The sequence below is a fragment of the Oncorhynchus nerka genome, linkage group LG11, assembly GCF_034236695.1.
Source record: "Oncorhynchus nerka isolate Pitt River linkage group LG11, Oner_Uvic_2.0, whole genome shotgun sequence".
Taxonomy (NCBI): Eukaryota; Metazoa; Chordata; class Actinopteri; order Salmoniformes; family Salmonidae; genus Oncorhynchus; species Oncorhynchus nerka.
In genome coordinates, this window is record NC_088406.1 from 55200565 (window position 1) to 55218973 (window position 18409).

At 41.6% G+C, this 18409-nt stretch overlaps 1 protein-coding gene across 2 annotated transcripts in view; it reads left to right on the forward strand.

Annotated features, from left to right (window-relative positions):
• The window catches only part of LOC115137514 (beta-1,3-glucosyltransferase-like), a 167276-nt gene that overhangs the window by 58109 nt on the left and 90758 nt on the right, over positions 1-18409 (forward strand). For both annotated transcript variants that reach the window (XM_065024671.1, XM_065024672.1), the window contains exon 3: positions 2795-2834. In XM_065024671.1, the coding sequence (XP_064880743.1) occupies positions 2795-2834 (40 nt within the window). The remainder of the gene's footprint in view (positions 1-2794; positions 2835-18409) is intronic.

Below are 18409 nucleotides of genomic sequence, written 5' to 3' on the forward strand. Positions count from 1 at the left end.
CATCTCAGATTTTCAAAATATGCTTCTCAACCATTGCAAAACAAGCATTTGTGTAACAGTATTGATGGCTAACGTACCATTTAGCGTTAGCATTCAGCATGCAACATTTTCCACAAAAACCATAAAAGCATTCAAATAAAATCATTTACCTTTGAAGAACTTCAGATGTTTTCAATGAGGAGACTCTGTTAGATAGCAAATGTTCCGTTTTTACAAAAAATATTATTTGTGTCGACTAATCGCTCCGTTTTGTTCATCACGTTTGGGTAAGGAAAAAATAATAATAATAAGTCATTAAAACGCGAACTTTTTTCCAAATTAACTCCATAATATCGACAGAACCATGGCAAACCGATGTTTAGAATCAATCCTCAAGGTGTTTTTCACATATTTATCGACAATAACTGCCACGATGGATTTTTACTTCCTCTTCTGAAGAAATGCGCATGGACCTACAGATTACGCACACAGGACACCGGGCGGGACACCGGGTAAATGTAGTCTCTTATGGTCAATCTTCCAATGATATGCCTACAAACACGTCACAATGCTGCAGACACCTCGGGGAATAGACAGAAAGCGCGGGCTCATTCCTGGCGCATTCACAGCCATATAAGGAAACATTGGAACACAGCGCCTTCAGAATCTGGGGCATTTCCTGTATGAAACTTCATCTTGGTTTCGCCTGTTGCATTAGTTCTGGGGCACTCACAGATAATATCTTTGCAGTTTTGGAGACGTCAGAGTTTTGTCTTTCCAAGGCTGTCAATTCCATGCATAGTCGAGCATCTTTTCGTGACAAAATATTGCGCTTAAAACGGGCACGTCTTTTTATCCAATAATGACACAGCGCCCCCATAGGTTCAAGAGGTTAATGGAAGCTTCTTTAATGTCAAACATGTCAAGTGGGTTGTACCACAGGGCAGCTCTCTAGGCCCTCTATTTTCTATTTTTGCCACTGGCATTAAACAAAGCATGTGAGTATGCTGATGATTCAACCATATAAGCATCATTAACCACAGCTAATGAAGTCACTAAAACCCTTAACAAAGTGTTGCAGTCTGTTTTGGAATGGATGGCCAGTAATAAACTGGTCCTGAACATCTTTAAAATTAAGAGCATTGTATTTGGTACAAATCATTCCCTAAGTTCTAGACCTAAGCTGAATCTGGTAATGAATGGTGTGGCTGTTGAACTTGTTGAGGAGACTAAATTGCTTGGCGTTACCTTAGCTTTTAAACTGTCATGGTCAAAACGTATAGAATCAATAGTTGTAAAGAGTCTGTCCATAATAAAGAGATGCTCACCACACGCCAAAAATCAAGTCCTGCAGGCTCTAATTTTGTCTTACCTTGATTAGTGGGCGGCATGATTAGACCATCATTGAAAATAAGAATTTGTTGTTAACTGACTTGCCTAGTTTAATAAAGGTAAAATAATGAATAAATAATAATAAATTAGTGTGTGGTCAAGTGCTGCAAGGAAAGACCTAGTTAAGCGACAGCTGGCCCAGAACAGGGCGGCACCTCTTGCATTGTAATCAGTGGGCTGATTTTAAATGTTACGCATGCCAGTCTCTCTTGGCTAAGAGTTGAGGAGAGACCTACTGCATCACTTTTTATTAGAAACATTGTGTTGAAAATATTCTAAGAATCAGGGGATGGGATGATATAATATATAAGTAATATATAGGCTATTCATCTCATATAAGGCAGGATGTTAGTGTCTCTCCTTAGAAACGAGCTTCAGAGGAAAGCAGTATGAAGATTGAGAAACCCATGGGCCTGACAGACTTAAGCTACTGAGCCCAATTAAAGCCAATGTCTTTTTATCCACCAATGGCACTGAATTAAATCAGCTCTGAATGTATCTTGTCTTCCGATGCATAAATCTGTGTCTCACTCTGATCACACCCAAATCTGACAACACAAAGTACATGCAAGTGAACAAGCATCATGGAAGATTTATCATTCTTTTGCTGCCTGCCGCTTGTCTTCAATCGTAGCATCCTATTATTCAAATGCCTCTGCTATATACAGTACTTGTTAGACTCATATTAAGGTTTGATGAATATTATAGGGAATGAAGGGAATCGGGAGAAGCAGGTGAGTCAAAGGGAGGTTCTGTTGTGACAGGGGTCAGGCAGCAGCTCAGCCAGGGTTAGGACATCTCTCTCTATGAGCTAAATGAACATCTCTGGTCGGTGTTGTTCTAATAGTTCTTAGTGGTCATCTTCCGAGAGAGGGTAATAGATGGCTTTCCTCTGATGGCTCCGTTGACTGTCCTCACCCCTCCCCTGGTTGCTCCGGTGATGCCAAAACGAGGTGCCACACCCGCCTCACTTTGAATTTACGACTTGTTTAAATTGTGCTCCTCTCCAAAGGGACCTGCCGACCCCAGGAGGGGAGTAATTGTTAGTCTAGAGGTAGTCATAAATCAAAACATTTCTTACTCTCTCTCCTCATTATCTGTTACCACTCTGCTTTTGCTGCAGAATTCCTGAGACTTACCAGAACTGTAGGCTATACAGTCTTCCTTCCTCCCCAAAGACTGAAACATGTCTTCTTCTGAAAGATGGGAGGTGAAAAGACTCTTCAAAGCTGTGATTGATTTCTTCATTCTTCCATGGTCTGTTGCAGGCAGCTACAGGTTGACAGCCACGGTGCAGGAATTGCTCTCTGACTGTGTCTTAATTGAGCCGAGTGCTGGTTTGTTTTGTTACATTCAATTGAAAAGTCAACCGTGCCAATATGCCTCTTAATAAGTCTTTCCCTATCTCTCTCTCTCTCCTCAGAACCTAGATGCAAATGAAGTCCTCTATGACAGCCAACCTGGTGAGTCTCATTGATTATTCCCCATTCAGCTAGAAATGGTTCAATAGAAAGGACCACTTTTAAAGATGTAGTAAGTATGAATTTATTTAGCTGTTTGCTAATCAAATCTTCTGAAATGTCTCACTTGATTCAACCAATATTGTATACATTATGATTGCACTGAACAATACCTATTTACCTGTTGTTATAAGACAATGTAGTACAAAACGAAAGTGAAACAACGGAACTGCCCACTTCCTGAATCAGATGCCCATAGGGGGTGAAAATGAAAACCAAACCCAATTGCAATCCATAGCAGAGTTAGACAAACAACTGGGCAGTGAAATAAGAAAACAAGTTGCTGCTAGCCTAGCAGGGGCGCTCCAATCCCTCCCCAGCCCGTAACACAAATACCTGAATGATCAAATTTCAACCTAATTCTGAAATCAGACGTCAAAGAACCACAACTTCAGGGGTGATTGCACAGACCGGTGCACAGTGACTGAATGACAAGAAATTATGCAAGCTTACTTGAAAAAGAAGGTATGCAGTATATCAGAACAGAGGCAAGAGATACAGGACAGACTAATGGGGCGGGCTAAAGACATAGTCAGGATTGGGCACCGTGGAACCCCACCGTTAATATAAACAGAGAACCTGAAACCATATACAACATCCCGAGCGGCAATCTAATCCACAATTCCATTAGGATACTTCTATGAAGCCTTCTATGAAGCCTTACCAAGACAGTCCGAGAGCTGCTTGGATTATTGGGTTAGACTCAATAAATCAATTGACCTTGCCAATGAGTGCTTCCAAAGACAGGGAAAAGAGTGGATGATCCAGGTCATGAGGTGACAATGTTTCTAATACACTAACCTGACCCATCACTATACGTGCACTAACAGTGATCAGGCTTCATTGAACAAAGTGATTTCTCTCCTGGAAAAGCTTCTCTCAGGAATATTTCACTGTTACGGACAATTTATGTTTCACGGGAGCCCAAGCAATTCCCCAGTGTTTCTCCAGATCAAATATGAAGACATTACACATCTCCAGTCAGAACAGGCCTTGCACAAACTTTTTCCCCCTGGTACATTTTCTGGCTAGCGCCTACATTGCCTTCATTGTTGTTTTCCTTACAAATTATAACTTTGCACATGTGTGCGTTCCTATCAAAGTAAGTGCCTTTTTTCCTGTATATTGTGTTGTCGTATCTACTGTAGAATACTATATGCTACATTCACAAAGTATTCAGACCTCTTTTCTACATTTTGTTAATTTAGTCTTATTCTAAAATGTATTAAATCATTTTTCCCCCTCATCAATCGACACACAATACCTCATAATGACAAAGCACAATTTCTTTTGCAAATGTATAAAAATCTGAAATCACATTTAAATAAGTATTCAGACCCTTTACTCAGCACTTTGTTGAAGCAGCTTTGGCAGCGATTACAGCCTAAAGTCTTCTTGGGTATGACGATACAAGCTTGGCACACCTGTATTTGGGGAGTTTCTCCCATTCTTCTCTGCAGATCCTCTCAAGCTCGGTCAGCTTGGATTGGGAACGTCGCTGCACAGCTATTTCCAGGTATCTCTGGAGATGTTCGACCGGGTTCAAGTCTGGGCTCTAGGTGGGCCACTCAAGGACATTCAGAGACTTGTCCCGAAGCCACTCCTGTGTTGTCTTTGCTTTGTGCTTAGGGTCGTTGTCCTGTTGGAAGGTGAAAATTCGCCCCAGTGTAAGGTCCTGAGCACTCTGGAGCAGGTTTCATCAAGGAACTCTCTGTGCTTTGCTCTGTTCATCTTTCCCTTGATCCTGACTAGTCTCCCAGTTCCTGCCGCTGAAAAACATTCCCACAGCATAATGTTCACCTTTTATGCTTGAGAGCTCTAATACAATAGCTCCGATGAGGGTAGGTCTCTAGGAAGCTGAGCTCTGGGGGAGCTCTGGCCGTCTGCCGGCTTGCTCACTCAACTGGGTCGGAAACAAAAGAAGACGAAAGCAACTTTATAATGCCCTAATTTGGCACTTTAGCCGAGTGGAAACGCACACAGACACTTACCTGAACAAATCAAACTATCTGGCACTTCCATTGTTATTTGCTCTGTCACACCAGGGAGGCTAAACTAGTCTGACAGCGAAGGATATTGTTTGTGGGGTTGGAATTCGAGAAACTGCTAATTGCAGGGGCACAACTTTCACTGGAGATGGGGGGTTCAGACAATTTGGATTTAAGACCGCGTGGACACCACAGAGCAGGCTGACATGCTTTGTGAAATCAAAGCTTCTGGAAGGCTGGCTGGACCAGCACAGGGGAGTTGAGTATAGTTCCATGTGTATGTTGCGCTCTTTCACCTTAAAAGGAAGCAGAGCAGAAACTGGGTACTCTTTAGTTGACTGATGTACAGTTGAAGTCGGAAGTTTACATACACTTAGGTTGGAGTCATTAAAACTTCTTAGGGATAGGGGGCAGTACTTTCACATCCGGATGAAAAGCGTGCCCAAAGTAAACTGCCTGCTACTCAGGCCCAGAAGCTAGGATATGCATATTATTAGTAGATCTGGATGGAAAACACTCTGAAGTTTGTAAAACTGTTTGAATAATGTCTGTGGGTATAACAGAACTGATTTGGCAGGCGAAACCCCGAGCACAATCCGCCCTGGGATTTTTTTATATTTTTTAGGTCAATCTGTTTTCCATTAGGTTTCTATGGTAAGCCCTTTTTAATAGGAATCTGCTTGCAGTTACTATGGCTTCCACTAGATGTCAACAGTCTTTAGAAATTGGTTGATGTTTTTCTTTTGAGAAATGAAGAAGTAGCTCTGTTCTTTCCATGTGTCACTCCAGGTGGACTCTTTTGGTGCGCGCGACCTGGAATGCGCTTCACTTTGTTTTCATCCGGTATTGAACACAGTTTATCCCGTCTTAAATTTGATTGATTATTTACGTTTTAGGATACCTAAATTTGGATTAGGAATGTTGTTTGAAATGTTTGGACCAAGTTTACAGTTAACTTATTATATACTTTGTAGTCATGTTGGGCGAGTTGGAACCGGTGTATTTTCTGAATCAAATGCGCCAAATAAATGGACATTTTGGGGATATAAAGAAGGAATTTATCAAAGAAAAGGATCATTTGTGATGTTTCTGGGACATTTTGGAGTGCCAAAAGAAAAAGATCTTCAAAGGTAAGGCATGAATTAAATCGTATTTCTGACTTTTGTGTCTGGCTGGTCGAAATAGGATTTTCATGTGTATGCGGGGTGCTGTCCTCAGATAATCACATGGTCTGCTTTCACCGTAAAGCCATTTTGAAATCTGACACGGGCTGGATTAACAAGAAGTTAAACTTTATGTATTACACTTTGATGTATTACACATGTATGTTTTCAGAATTTTTATTATGAGTATTTCTGTTTTTGAATTTCGCGCCCTGCAATTTCACTGGATGTTGTCAAATCAATCCCTGAAATGAATCATTCTCTCTACTATTATTCTGACATTTCACATTCTTAAAATAAAGTGGTGATCCTAACTGACCTAAAACAGGGGATTTTTACTAGGATTAAATGTCAGGAATTGTGAAAAAACTGAGTTTAAATGTATTTGGCTAAGGTGTATGTAAATTTCCGACTTCAACTGTAGCTGGCAAGGAAACTACTGTTTAACTTCACAGAAAAAATACTAAACTAGTGTTTTTTTTTTCAGTGCTGAAATAGTATTTTTTATTTAACCTTTATTTAACCAGGAAGGGCTCATTGAGATTAAAATCTGTTTTTCAAGAGTGCCCTGGTCAAGATAGGCAGCACCAAGTCATTACTAAAAATTACAGACAGACATCATGAAAAACTACAAGTAATCAAGTAAAAACCATTGAATTCACAAGATTATAAAACAGCAAATTAAAAACATTGACAGGTCAGGGAATCAGCCTCAAAATCCTTCATCAGTGATTTAAAAACACCAATCGGGACAAGTTCTTCCAGTTTAAAAGTATTTTGTAAGGCGTTCCAAGACGATGGCACAGAGTACATAAAAGCCCTTTTACCAAATTCAGTTCGGACATTTGGAAGTTAGCAGGATAAAGTCAAGCGAACGAAGAGAGTACCCACCACATTTCTGAACAATAAAAATGCACAAATAAAAAGGTAATAAACCCAAAATGGCTTTGTAAATATAAGTATACCAGTGACTGAGCCTACGAGTGACTAGAGAAGGCCAGCCAGCCCTGGTATACAAAGTGCATTGGTGCGTAAGGGTTTTGCAGTTTAAAATAAATCTCAGTGCCATGGTAAAAAGTGTCAATTGATCTCAAACACTGAGCGGAAGCATTCATATATAAAATATCCCCATAGTCTAGTAAAGGCAACTGGAAGCAGCAAGAATAACGACAGCGACACTTGCTATATTTAGCATAGGCCTATAGGTTATAGCCTATCTTTTAGGAGGACAATTTGCAGGCAGAGACAAATCAAAGGGTAATTTATTTAAAATGAAAAAGTGCGTTGCTTGCTCACCAAAGTAGTCTAAACTCTTGTAAAATCAACAACAAAAGAAACATCCCTTTTTCTGGAACCTGTGTTTCGAAGATAATTCGTAAAAATCCAAATAACTTCACAGATCTTCATTGTAAAGGGTTTAACCATTAGAGGGCGCTATTACATTTTTTGGATTATAAACGTTCCCGTTTTAAACAAGATATTTTGTCACGAAAAGATGCTCGACTATGCATATAATTGACAGCTTTGGAAAGAAAACCCTCTGATGTTTCCAAAACTGCAAAGATATTGTCTGTGAGTGCCACAGAACTGATGTTACAGGCGAAACCCAGATAAAAATCCAACCAGGAAGTGCCGCATTTTTTAAAACCGCCTCATGCCAATGACTCCTTATATGGCTGTGAATGAGCTGCGAATGAGCTTACATTTTCCATGTTTTCCCCAAGGTTTCTACAGAATTGTGACGTCTTTTTAGGCATTTCCATTGAAGAATGGCCGTAAGGGACCATATATAGCATGTGGTCACATGGTGTCTCCCGCAGAAAATACTGAGGTAGCCATTTTTCCAATCGCTTCTTATGAGAAACCAATTGCCTCAACGGATATATTATTGAATATATATGTTAAAAACACCTTGAGGATGGATCCTAAACAACGTTTGCCGTGTTTCTGTCGATTTAAAAAAAAAGTTTGGCGTTATAGTTGCAACATTTTCCGGTCTATTTCTCAGCCAAGCATGATGAAGAAACGGGAGCTATTTCGCCTACAAAAATTATATTTTGGGGAAAAAGGAACATTTGCTATCTAACTGGGAGTCTCCTGAGTGAAAGCATCCGAAGTTCTTCAAAGGTAAATTATTTAATTTGGTTGCTTTTCTTATTTTCGTGAAAATGTTGCCTGCTGCCAGCAGAGCTAGCATAGCATTATGCCATGATAAACTTACACAAATGCTTGTCTAGCGTTGGCTGTAACGCATATTTTGAAAATCTGAGATGACAGTGTTGTTAACAAAAGGCTAAGCTTGTGTTTGAATATACTTATTTCATTTCATTTGCGATTTTCATGAATAGGAAAAGTTTCTAGGGGTATTTATGTCCGCTGCGTTATGCTAATGCATTTGAGGCTATGATTACGCTCCCGGATACGGGATTGCTCGTCGCAAGAGGTTAAACACTGTTTCCCATACTTGTTCAATGAACCATTAATAATTAATGAACATGCACCTGTGGAAAGGTCATTAAGACACTAACAGCTTACAGACGGTAGGCAATTAAGGTCACAGTTATGGAAACTTAGGATACTAAAGAGGCTTTTCTACTGACTCTGAAAAACACCAAGAAAGATGCCCAGGGTCCCTGCTCATCTGCGTGAACGTGCCTTAGACATGCTGCAAGGAGGCATAATGACTGAGGATATGGCAAGGGCAATAAATTGCAATGTTCGTACCGTGAGACGCCTAAGACAGCTCTACAGGGAGACAGGACGGACAGCTGATCGTCCTCGCAGTGGCAGACCATGTGTAACAACACCTGCACAGGATCGGTACATCCGAACATCACACCTGCGGGACAGGTACAGGATGGTAACAACAACTGCCCGAGTTACACCAGGAATGCACAATCCCTCCATCAGTGCTCAGACTGTCTGCAATAGGCTGAGAGAGGCAGGACTGAGGACTTGTAGGCCTGTTGTAAGGCAGGTCCTCACCAGACATCACTGGCAACAATGTCGCCTATGGGCACAAACCCACCGTCGCTGGACCAGACAGGACTGGCAAAAAGTGCTCTTCACTGACAAGTCGCTGTTTTGTCTCACCAGGGGTGATGGTCTGATTTGCGTTTATCGTCGACGGAATGAGCGTTACACTGAGGCCTGTACTCTGGAGCGGGATCAATTTGGAGGTGGAGGGTCCATCATGGTCTGGGTCGGTGTGTCACAGCATCATCGGACTGAGCTTGTTGTCATTGCAGGCAATCTCAACGCTGTGCATTACAGGGAAGACATCCTCCTCCCTCATGTGGTACCCTCCTGCAGGCTCATCCTGACATGACCTTCCAGCATGACAATGCCAACAGCCATACTGCTCATTCTGTGCATGATTTCCTGCAAGACAGGAATGTCAGTGTTCTGCCATGGCCAGCGAAGAGCCCGGATCTCATTCCCATTGAAGTACGCCTGGTACCTGTTGGATCGGAGGGTGAGGGCTAGGGCCATTCCCCCCAGAAATCTCCAGGAACTTGCAGATGCCTTGGTGGAAGAGTGGGGTAACATCTCACAGCAAGAACTGGCAAATCTGGTTCAGTCCATTAGGACGTGAATCGTGTTAAGTTTGCTGAAAATAAATGCAGTTTACAGTGAGGAAATGGTTCTTTTTTTGCTGAGTTTATGTGCCCATATTGCCTTTTCCTTTTCAATGATGATTACATTTTTTGATTGCACTTCGACTCACGTTGGTTGAGTGCCCTCCACTTTTTTCCATTGTCAACATTTATTTACAGACAGTGTAGTAAACTACAGTGTAATCATATTGAAGTTAACTGCCACATGATTCTCCACCTATGTAGGCAGCCTACTCTATTTCAATGAGACCACACATACTAGGAACTCTCTTGCCCAGCAAAAATGCAGACTGCGCTGCAATGATCTCTGTTGGGACCCGCAGCCCTCTAGTGCAGTCAGTACACAACACTATGCTCATCATGTATTAGCAGGATCAGATGATGACAGGGGTACCAGCAGGATAAGACAGCCAGGGGAAGACCAGTCGACCGAGGTCAGGTGAATTTTGCTGTATATTAAAAATATCAGTGAATGACACAAAGTTCCATCTTGAATTGATGGGTAGCTAGAGGAAAGCAGTTTAAACTTAAAGCTACAGTCTGGGATCTGGGAATAATCGTAAGTTCAATTATTGAACAACTGATTATATTATTGGATAATATGATGTATAAATGTACACCAAGGTAATCATTTGTCATGCTTCATCTTAGGAGGATCATATGACAGTTTCAGCAGGGTCAGCAGCCAGAGAAGACCAGTCTGACAGAGCTGAGGTGAATTTTTGCAGATACAACACTTTATTCTCTCTGTGAAGAAAACTTTAGATAAGCCAGAACCTATTTTAAGGCAAACCTCCAAAGTTGATTTCCAAACTGTATCAAGGCTTTTCCCGATGACACAAAACATGTAAAAACAAATTTGAGGAAGACCTGGTATAAGCTGTTTGAATGCCCAGTCATGTTCATGTAATCTCAGACATAAATTACTGCAGTTTAAGGCCATATGCCAGTGAAACTGAATTACATGGACTCAGAAATGTCATTCCTCTGCTGAGGTGTAAACACAAAAGCGGACCAATTTGCATATGTTATGGTCTTGTGAAGGCTGGCGGAATTCTGGCAAACAGTATGTTCTTTTATCTCTGCATGTCTGTTTTTGTTTGCTTGGAAATTTTGATACTGGAGACTTATCTGAAGAAACTGTGTAACCAAGCAAATATAACGGCTAAATATAACCGGTCATGCTAGAGGATGTTGCAGGCAGCAGAACGTTATCCACGGCGTCTCCAGACTGTCACGTCTGTCACGTGCTCAGTGTGAACCTGCTTTCATCTGTGAAGAGCACAGGGCGCCAGTGGCGAATTTGCCAATCTTGGTGTTCTCTGGCAAATGCCAAACGTCCTGCACGGTGTTGGGCTGTAAGCACAACCCCCACCTGTGGATGTTGGGCCCTCATACCACCCTCATGGAGTCTGTTTCTGACCGTTTGAGCAGACACATGCGCATTTGTGGCCTGCTGGAGGTCATTTTGTAGGGCTCTAGCAGTGCTCCGCCTGCTCCTCCTTGCACAGAGGCGAAGGTAGCGGTCCTGCTGCTGGGTTGTTGCCCTCCTACGGCCACGTCTCCTGATGTACTGGCCTGTCTCCTGATAGCGCCTCCATGCTCTGGACACTACGCTGACAGACACAGCAAACCTTCTTGCCACAGCTCGCATTGATGTGCCATCCTGGATGAGCTGCACTACCTGAGCCACTTGTGTGGGTTGTAGACTCCGTCTCATGCTACCACTGGAGTGAAAGCACCGCCAGCATTCAAAAGTGACCAAAACATCAGCCAGGAAGCATAGGAACTGAGAAGTGGTCTGGTCACCACCTGCAGAACCACTCCTTTATTGGGGGTGTCTTGCTAATTGCCTATAATTTCCACCTGTTGTCTCTTCCATTTGCACAACAGCATGTGAAATGTATTGTCAATCAGTGTCGCTTCCTAAGTGGACAGTTTGATTTCACAGAAGTGTGATTGACTTGGAGTTACATTGTGTTGTTTAAGTGTTCCCTTTATGTTTTTGAGCAGTGTATATACACACACACACACACACACACACTGAGATCATGTGACAGATCATGTGAAACCTAAATAAAGTCCACCTGTGTGCAATCTAACTAATTATGTGACTTCTAAAGGTAATTGGTTGCACAAGATCTTATTCAGGGGCTTCATAGCAAAGGGGGTGAATACATATGCACACACACCCCTTTTCAGTTTTTTATTTTGTCAATTGTTTTTTTTTAAACATGGTTATTTTTTAAATTTCACTTCACCAATTTGGAATATTTTGTGTATGTCCATTACATGAAGTCCAAATAAAAATAGATGTAAATTACAGGTTGTAATGCAACAAAATAGGAAAAACGCCAAGGAGGATGAATATTTTTGCAAGGCACTGTATTCCACCTCAGTTTCACTTCCATTCACTAAACTCTACTAATCAACTCAATCAATGGATATTATGTAAGCACTTGTGAGATGCAAGGCTCCCCTGCCCAGTGCTCAGCCTCTGAATGACAAGAGAGACTAAAATTAGTTCACAGGTAACACAAAAAGATCAGCCCCAAAATGAATAACAAAGACTTCTGTGTTTGGGAGAAATTGTGCTCTTGTTTCTTTTCTCTCTGGTAGTCAAGATCATTTAAACAGTACTTTATGTTGCCCTCTCCTACTTGCTGCAATTACATTATAGGCAACAGGATTTTTTAAATACATAACTAGGTAAAGGTTTGGACACACCTAATCATTCCAGGGTTTTTCATTCTTATTACTATGTTCTACATTGTAGAATAATAGTGAAGACATCCAAACTATGCAATAACACATATGGAATCATGTAGTGACCAAAAAAAAGTGTTAAACAAATCTAAATCTCTTTGATATTCTTCAAAGTAGCCACCCTTTGGCTTGATGACAGCTTTGCTCCATCTATCTCTCTGATTTGAACAGACACAGGCCACTGACCTTTATATCTCAGCACTTGCTAAATGCTTTCTGCTGTGCAATGCGAGTCGGTTAGGCTAATGAAGATACTGCTAGGTAGTGTTACTTCCCCGGCAGAGTACCATTGTAGAGATTAAAGAGGAACAGCCAGAGCGGGGCTTGAGCCAGCAATCCTGCAGTTATAGGGAACATGCCCCATCTACCACCTGTGCTATAAGGGCTGCTTTCTAGGACCCAGATTAAGCCTAGTCCTGGACTAAACTTTGCAATCATTGTTTTTTGATTTCAAGTGAAATGTCTAACTGTTTGAGCAGGGTTTCCCAAACTCAGTCCTGGGTCCGTTTAACAAACCATACGACTCTATGCACAAGGACTACTTTGAACAATTTACACGGAACATTTGACAAAAACACATTTACTTGAACAATGCAGATGCAAAGTTTGGAAACAGAATGACGGTTTGTGCCATGTGTGTCTTTATTCTGTTACCAAACTTTGCATCGGAGCAGAAAATCGGAGTCTCTGTTACTGTGGAATTTCCCCATACAGTGCTTACAGACTGATTATTGTTTAACTTCGATTAAGCTGATAATGCTACGAGGGCCTCAGGGGCCACAATAGAGCTAAATCTGTGAGATCAGGATTGATTACATTGATGTACCCGTACTCTATGAAAATATGCTTCATTCTATTCCTAATGTCTAACACCCATCAGAAGTTTGTAAAATGAAATGCAGTAAAAAAATATACAAAAATATTTAAAATAGTGGTTTAACAATGTATTAAGCCAAATATATATTCTAGACAATACATGCATGCTTCTAAAATGTGGTTCACGAGCTCCAATACATTGACTGAAAAGTGATATGATTTACCATACATTGGTAGACGCATAAGTAATTGTTGTCCTCTTTTAGACAAATAAAAGGGGAAACTTCCCTTTCAACAACTCATACAGTGGTTCCTAGCCCATTACATTACACAGGAAGGCATCTTCTGTACGGGGGACATCAACACACATCGCGTGAGGTAAGGTTTTGGAAGCACAAGGACCTTATTTTTCATATCAGTGAGATATCATTATCGAAAAAGAAAAAGGTTAAATTGATACACACCTTTATACGGTTAGTGTTCCCACATGGCCATATCTCCATTTTACAGCATGTGTTTACGGAAGACAGAGGGACCACCTGTGCTAATTAGCTACAGTATCTAGTATGCTCTGAACACCTGTGTGTAATGGAAGGCCGCCAGAAATGTATTATTATTATCTGCTGCAACTTTGACGAAGCAGTTTAAAACAGTTTACAGTGCGCAAATCTCACCATCTTACTCATCTACACATAATACCCCATAATGACTAAGTGAAAACACGTTTAGAAATGTTTGCTGATGTATTAAAAAGAAAAACTTAATTATGAATTATTAGTATAAAAAAAAAAAAACATGAAACCCCTACAACTCATCCAGAACGCCGCAGCCCGTCTGGTGTTCAACCTTCCCAAGTTCTCTCACGTCACCCCGCTCCTCCGCTCTCTCCACTGGCTTCCAGTTGAAGCTCGCATCCGCTACAAGACCATGGTGCTTGCCTACGGAGCTGTGAGGGGAACGGCACCTCAGTACCTCCAGGCTCTGATCAGGCCCTACACCCAAACAAGGGCACTGCGTTCATCCACCTCTGGCCTGCTCGCCTCCCTACCACTGAGGAAGTACAGTTCCCGCGCAGCCCAGTCAAAACTGTTCGCTGCTCTGGCCCCCCAATGGTGGAACAAACTCCCTCACGACGCCAGGACAGCGGAGTCAATCACCACCTTCCGGAGACACCTGAAACCCCACCTCTTTCAGGAATACCTAGGATAGGATAAAGTAATCCTTCTCACCCCCCTTAAAAGATTTAGATGCACTATTGTAAAGTGGCTGTTCCACTGGATGTCTTAAGGTGAACGCACCAATTTGTAAGTCGCTCTGGATAAGAGCGTCTGCTAAATGACTTAAATGTAAATGTAAAAAACAGAAATTTCACATTTACACAAGTATTCAGACCCTTTACTCAGTACTTTGTTGAAGCACCATTGGCAGCTACTACAAACAAGTATTTTTGGGTATGACGCTACAAGCTTGGCACACCTGTATTTGGGGCGTTTCTCACATTCTTCTCTGCAGATCCTCTCAAGCTCTGTCAGGTTGGATGGGGAGTGTTGCCCCACAGCTATTTTCAGGTCTCTCCAGAGATGTTCGATTAGGTTCAAGTCCTGGATCTGGCTGGGCCACTCAAGGACATTCAGAGGCTTGTCCCGAAGCCACGCCTGCGTAGTCTTGGCTGTGTGCTTAGAGTCGTTGTCCTGTTGGAATGTAAACCTTTGCCCCAGTCGGAGGTCCTGAGTGATCTGGAGCAGGTTTTTAATCAAGGATCTCTGCACGTTGCTCCGTTCATCTTTCCCTCGATCCTGACTAGTCTCCCAGTCCCTGAAAAACATTTCCACAGCATGATGCTGCCACCACCATGCAGTATTTTTATTAACCTATGTAATTGTAAAAACATGGACCTTGTAGAAGTGGTAAGGGCACGAAATCAGCAGAAGGAAAGGCAGGTTGACGTACTCAGTGTCGAGTTATTGACAGGTCTTGGCGATCCAATGGTGAAAGACCCATATCATACAAAATATACAAGTAGATTTACCAAATATACACAGGCAATAGCCCAAAAGAAATAGCCTCTGTATCAGGCTTAACTTGTCCTCCCTGACCAAGGCCCTACTCCCACGATTGCTCAGTTTGGCCGGGGGGGACAGAACTAGGTAGAGTCTTGGTGGTTCCAAACTTCCTCCATTTAAGAATGATGTTGGCAACTGTGTTCTTGGGGACCTTCAATTTTCAGGATGCTGGGGAAACTCCCTTAAATCCAATCTATTTAATTTACCACAGATGGACTCCAATGAAGTTGTCGAAACAGCTCAAGGATGATCAATGGAAAATTTGTCTGAATATTTATGCTAATAATACTTTTAATTTTTAATACATATTTCTAAAAACCTGTTTTCACTTTGTCATTATGAGATATTATGTGTAGATTGATTAGGAATATTTTTTATTCATTACATTTTGGAATAAGGCGGTAACGTAACAAAATGAGAAAAAAGTCAAAGGGGTCTGAATACTTTCCGAATGCACCGTATGATTTGCACTCTTTCAGAGTTCTAAAAGCAAGCACAGCAGAAAATGGCTACTCTTTAGTTGACAAGGTAACTGCTGTTTAACTTTACATACAAAAAAATAAACAGGTGTTTATTCGCAGTGCTGAGCTAGTATTGTAACTGATATGTAACGTTAGCGAATGCTAAATTCCCTCTCGACCGAGGTGAATTAGCTGCACTAGCTAGTAGCTACCACAGTCAGGTAGAGGCTAGAGCTGACCCATCTGTCAAACAGATAGTAATAATAGCTGCCTCATATTTCTAACAGCTTTTGTCGGTATGGAAATGTATGTAGCATTTGTTTTGAGAGGTTTTATTAGTCAGTAATGCAATGTACCGTTATTGAGCTGTTCGTTTCCCTTGCTAATTCCCTACTTTTCACACTGACACAGTAATACACAGCTCTAACATTACAGGCTTCACTGTCACGGTGCTCAGTAGAGGTCTGCGCCAGCATCCGCAGCTTTTCATACCTCACCAGCTTTCTGTCCGACTCCCACAAGAACTGGTCCCAAACCCAACTGCAGTCCCGCAATGTTATTTTAGGCGTATGTGACGCAGCTCACTTGCCAGCCATGGTTGTAGCAATTTTGAGCCCTATAGGCAATATCAAATTAGCAAAAATACCTTAAAATAGTTTAAATTACCAGGAGATTCTCACATGGCCCCGATATTAGGCTATCTGTATTACTGGGCTAGATCAGCCAATATGTTAGATTGAAGATAGTGCAAGTCTCTCCAACTCTGCTTTCGCTTGAGCTATTTTATAGGATACCTTCTAGGAGTGGGAAGATTTTCAGACAGAAATGTGGGTGATTAGTATTTAGAACTTTCTAGGCAATATAGGAAGTACATTTCCTTGGAAAGAGAACTGTGCTGTGCTTCTCTGCTCATGCATAGGCTATATCCTACTCTATTTAATTGAGACCACACCTGATCTCGCAGGTAGCTACTGAACTGTAAGCAGCATGAATAAGACACTTGCTACATTTAGCTTAGTCCAATAGAATATCGCCCACCTATTAGGAGGACAATTTGCAGGCAGAGGCAAATAAAAGGGTAATCAATACTTAAATGAATAGGCTCAACGGTCGCTCACCATAGTAACCTAACCTATGTGTGCTTTGTGCCTTTTCCTTTTCAATGATGATTCCATGTTTTGATTGCAGGTCGACTCACGTTGGTTGAGCGTCCTCCACTTCTTTCCATTATCATTTTTTTAACAGACACTGTAAACTGAAGTATAATCTTATTTGATATTTAACTGCCACATGATTCTCTGCCTATGTAGGCAGCCTACTCTATTTTAATGAGACCACAAATACTAGGAACACTTGAATGCTCACGGACAACTGTGAGAGATAGGCTATTGAAGAAGTTGAAGCAGCAAAATCTGAGTGTGTGAATAATGCGAAAAGGATGTGAGGCTAACGCATACCAAGCAGACAGAGGACCGTTTCCAAATAATCTGTGGGACAACAAAAATATTTGAATCCCAAAGTCATCTGTCTGACCGTCCGCAGACTGTGCTGCAATGATCTCTGTCAAACCCGCAGGTCCTTCAGGCGTCCCACAGGAATGGAACCCTGCTCATCATGTCTTAGCAGGACGAGATGGTGACAGGGGTCCCAGCAGGGTCAGACAGCCAGGGAAGACCAGTCTGTGAGGTGAAATTTTGCAGATACAATACTTAATTCTCTCAGTGCAGCAAACACTGGACAAGCCAGATGCTATTTTAATGCAGTCTGACAAACCTCCAACGTTGATATACAAACTATCATGAGTTGATCTAGGCTTTTCCCGATGACACAAAACATTTGATTTAACTAGGCAAGTCAGTTAAGAACAAATTCTTATTTACAATGACAGCCGACCAAAACGCATCCTGCGGGGACGGGGCTGGGATTATAAATAAAAACTAAAATATAGAACAACACACACATCACGACAAGGGAGACACCACAACACTACATAAAGAGAGACCTAAGACAACACAGCATGGCAGCAACACAACATGGTGGCAGCAACACAACATGGTACAAACATTATTGGGCACAGACAACAGCACAAAGGGAAAGGTAGATAGAACATTACATCACGCAAAGCAGCCACAACTGTCAGTAAGTGTCCATGATTGCGTCTTTGAACGAAGAGATGGAGATAAAACTGTCCAGTTTGAGTCTGTTGCAGCTTGTTCCAGTTGCTAGCTGCAGCGAACTGAAACATGTAAAACGAAAGTGTGAAGACCTGGTAGAAGCTATTGATGATGATGAAAAGATACATATGTTTGAATGTCCAGTCATGTTCATATCATCTCAGACATAAATTACTAGTTTAAGGCCATCTATAGAAAGTACTATATGCCAGTGAAACTGAATAACATGCACGCAACAATGTAATTCCTCTGCTAGAGGTGTATAACACAAAAGGAGACACATTTGCATATGCTATGGTCTTGTGAAGGCTGGCAGAATTCTGGCAAACAGTATGTTCTTTTATCTCTGCATGTCTACAGATTCACTCTTCTTATTGGTTTTGTTTGCTTGGAAATGTTGATACTGGAGACCTATCTGAATAAACTGTTTAACCAAGCATTTATAGCAGATAAGAAACATGTCCATTAAT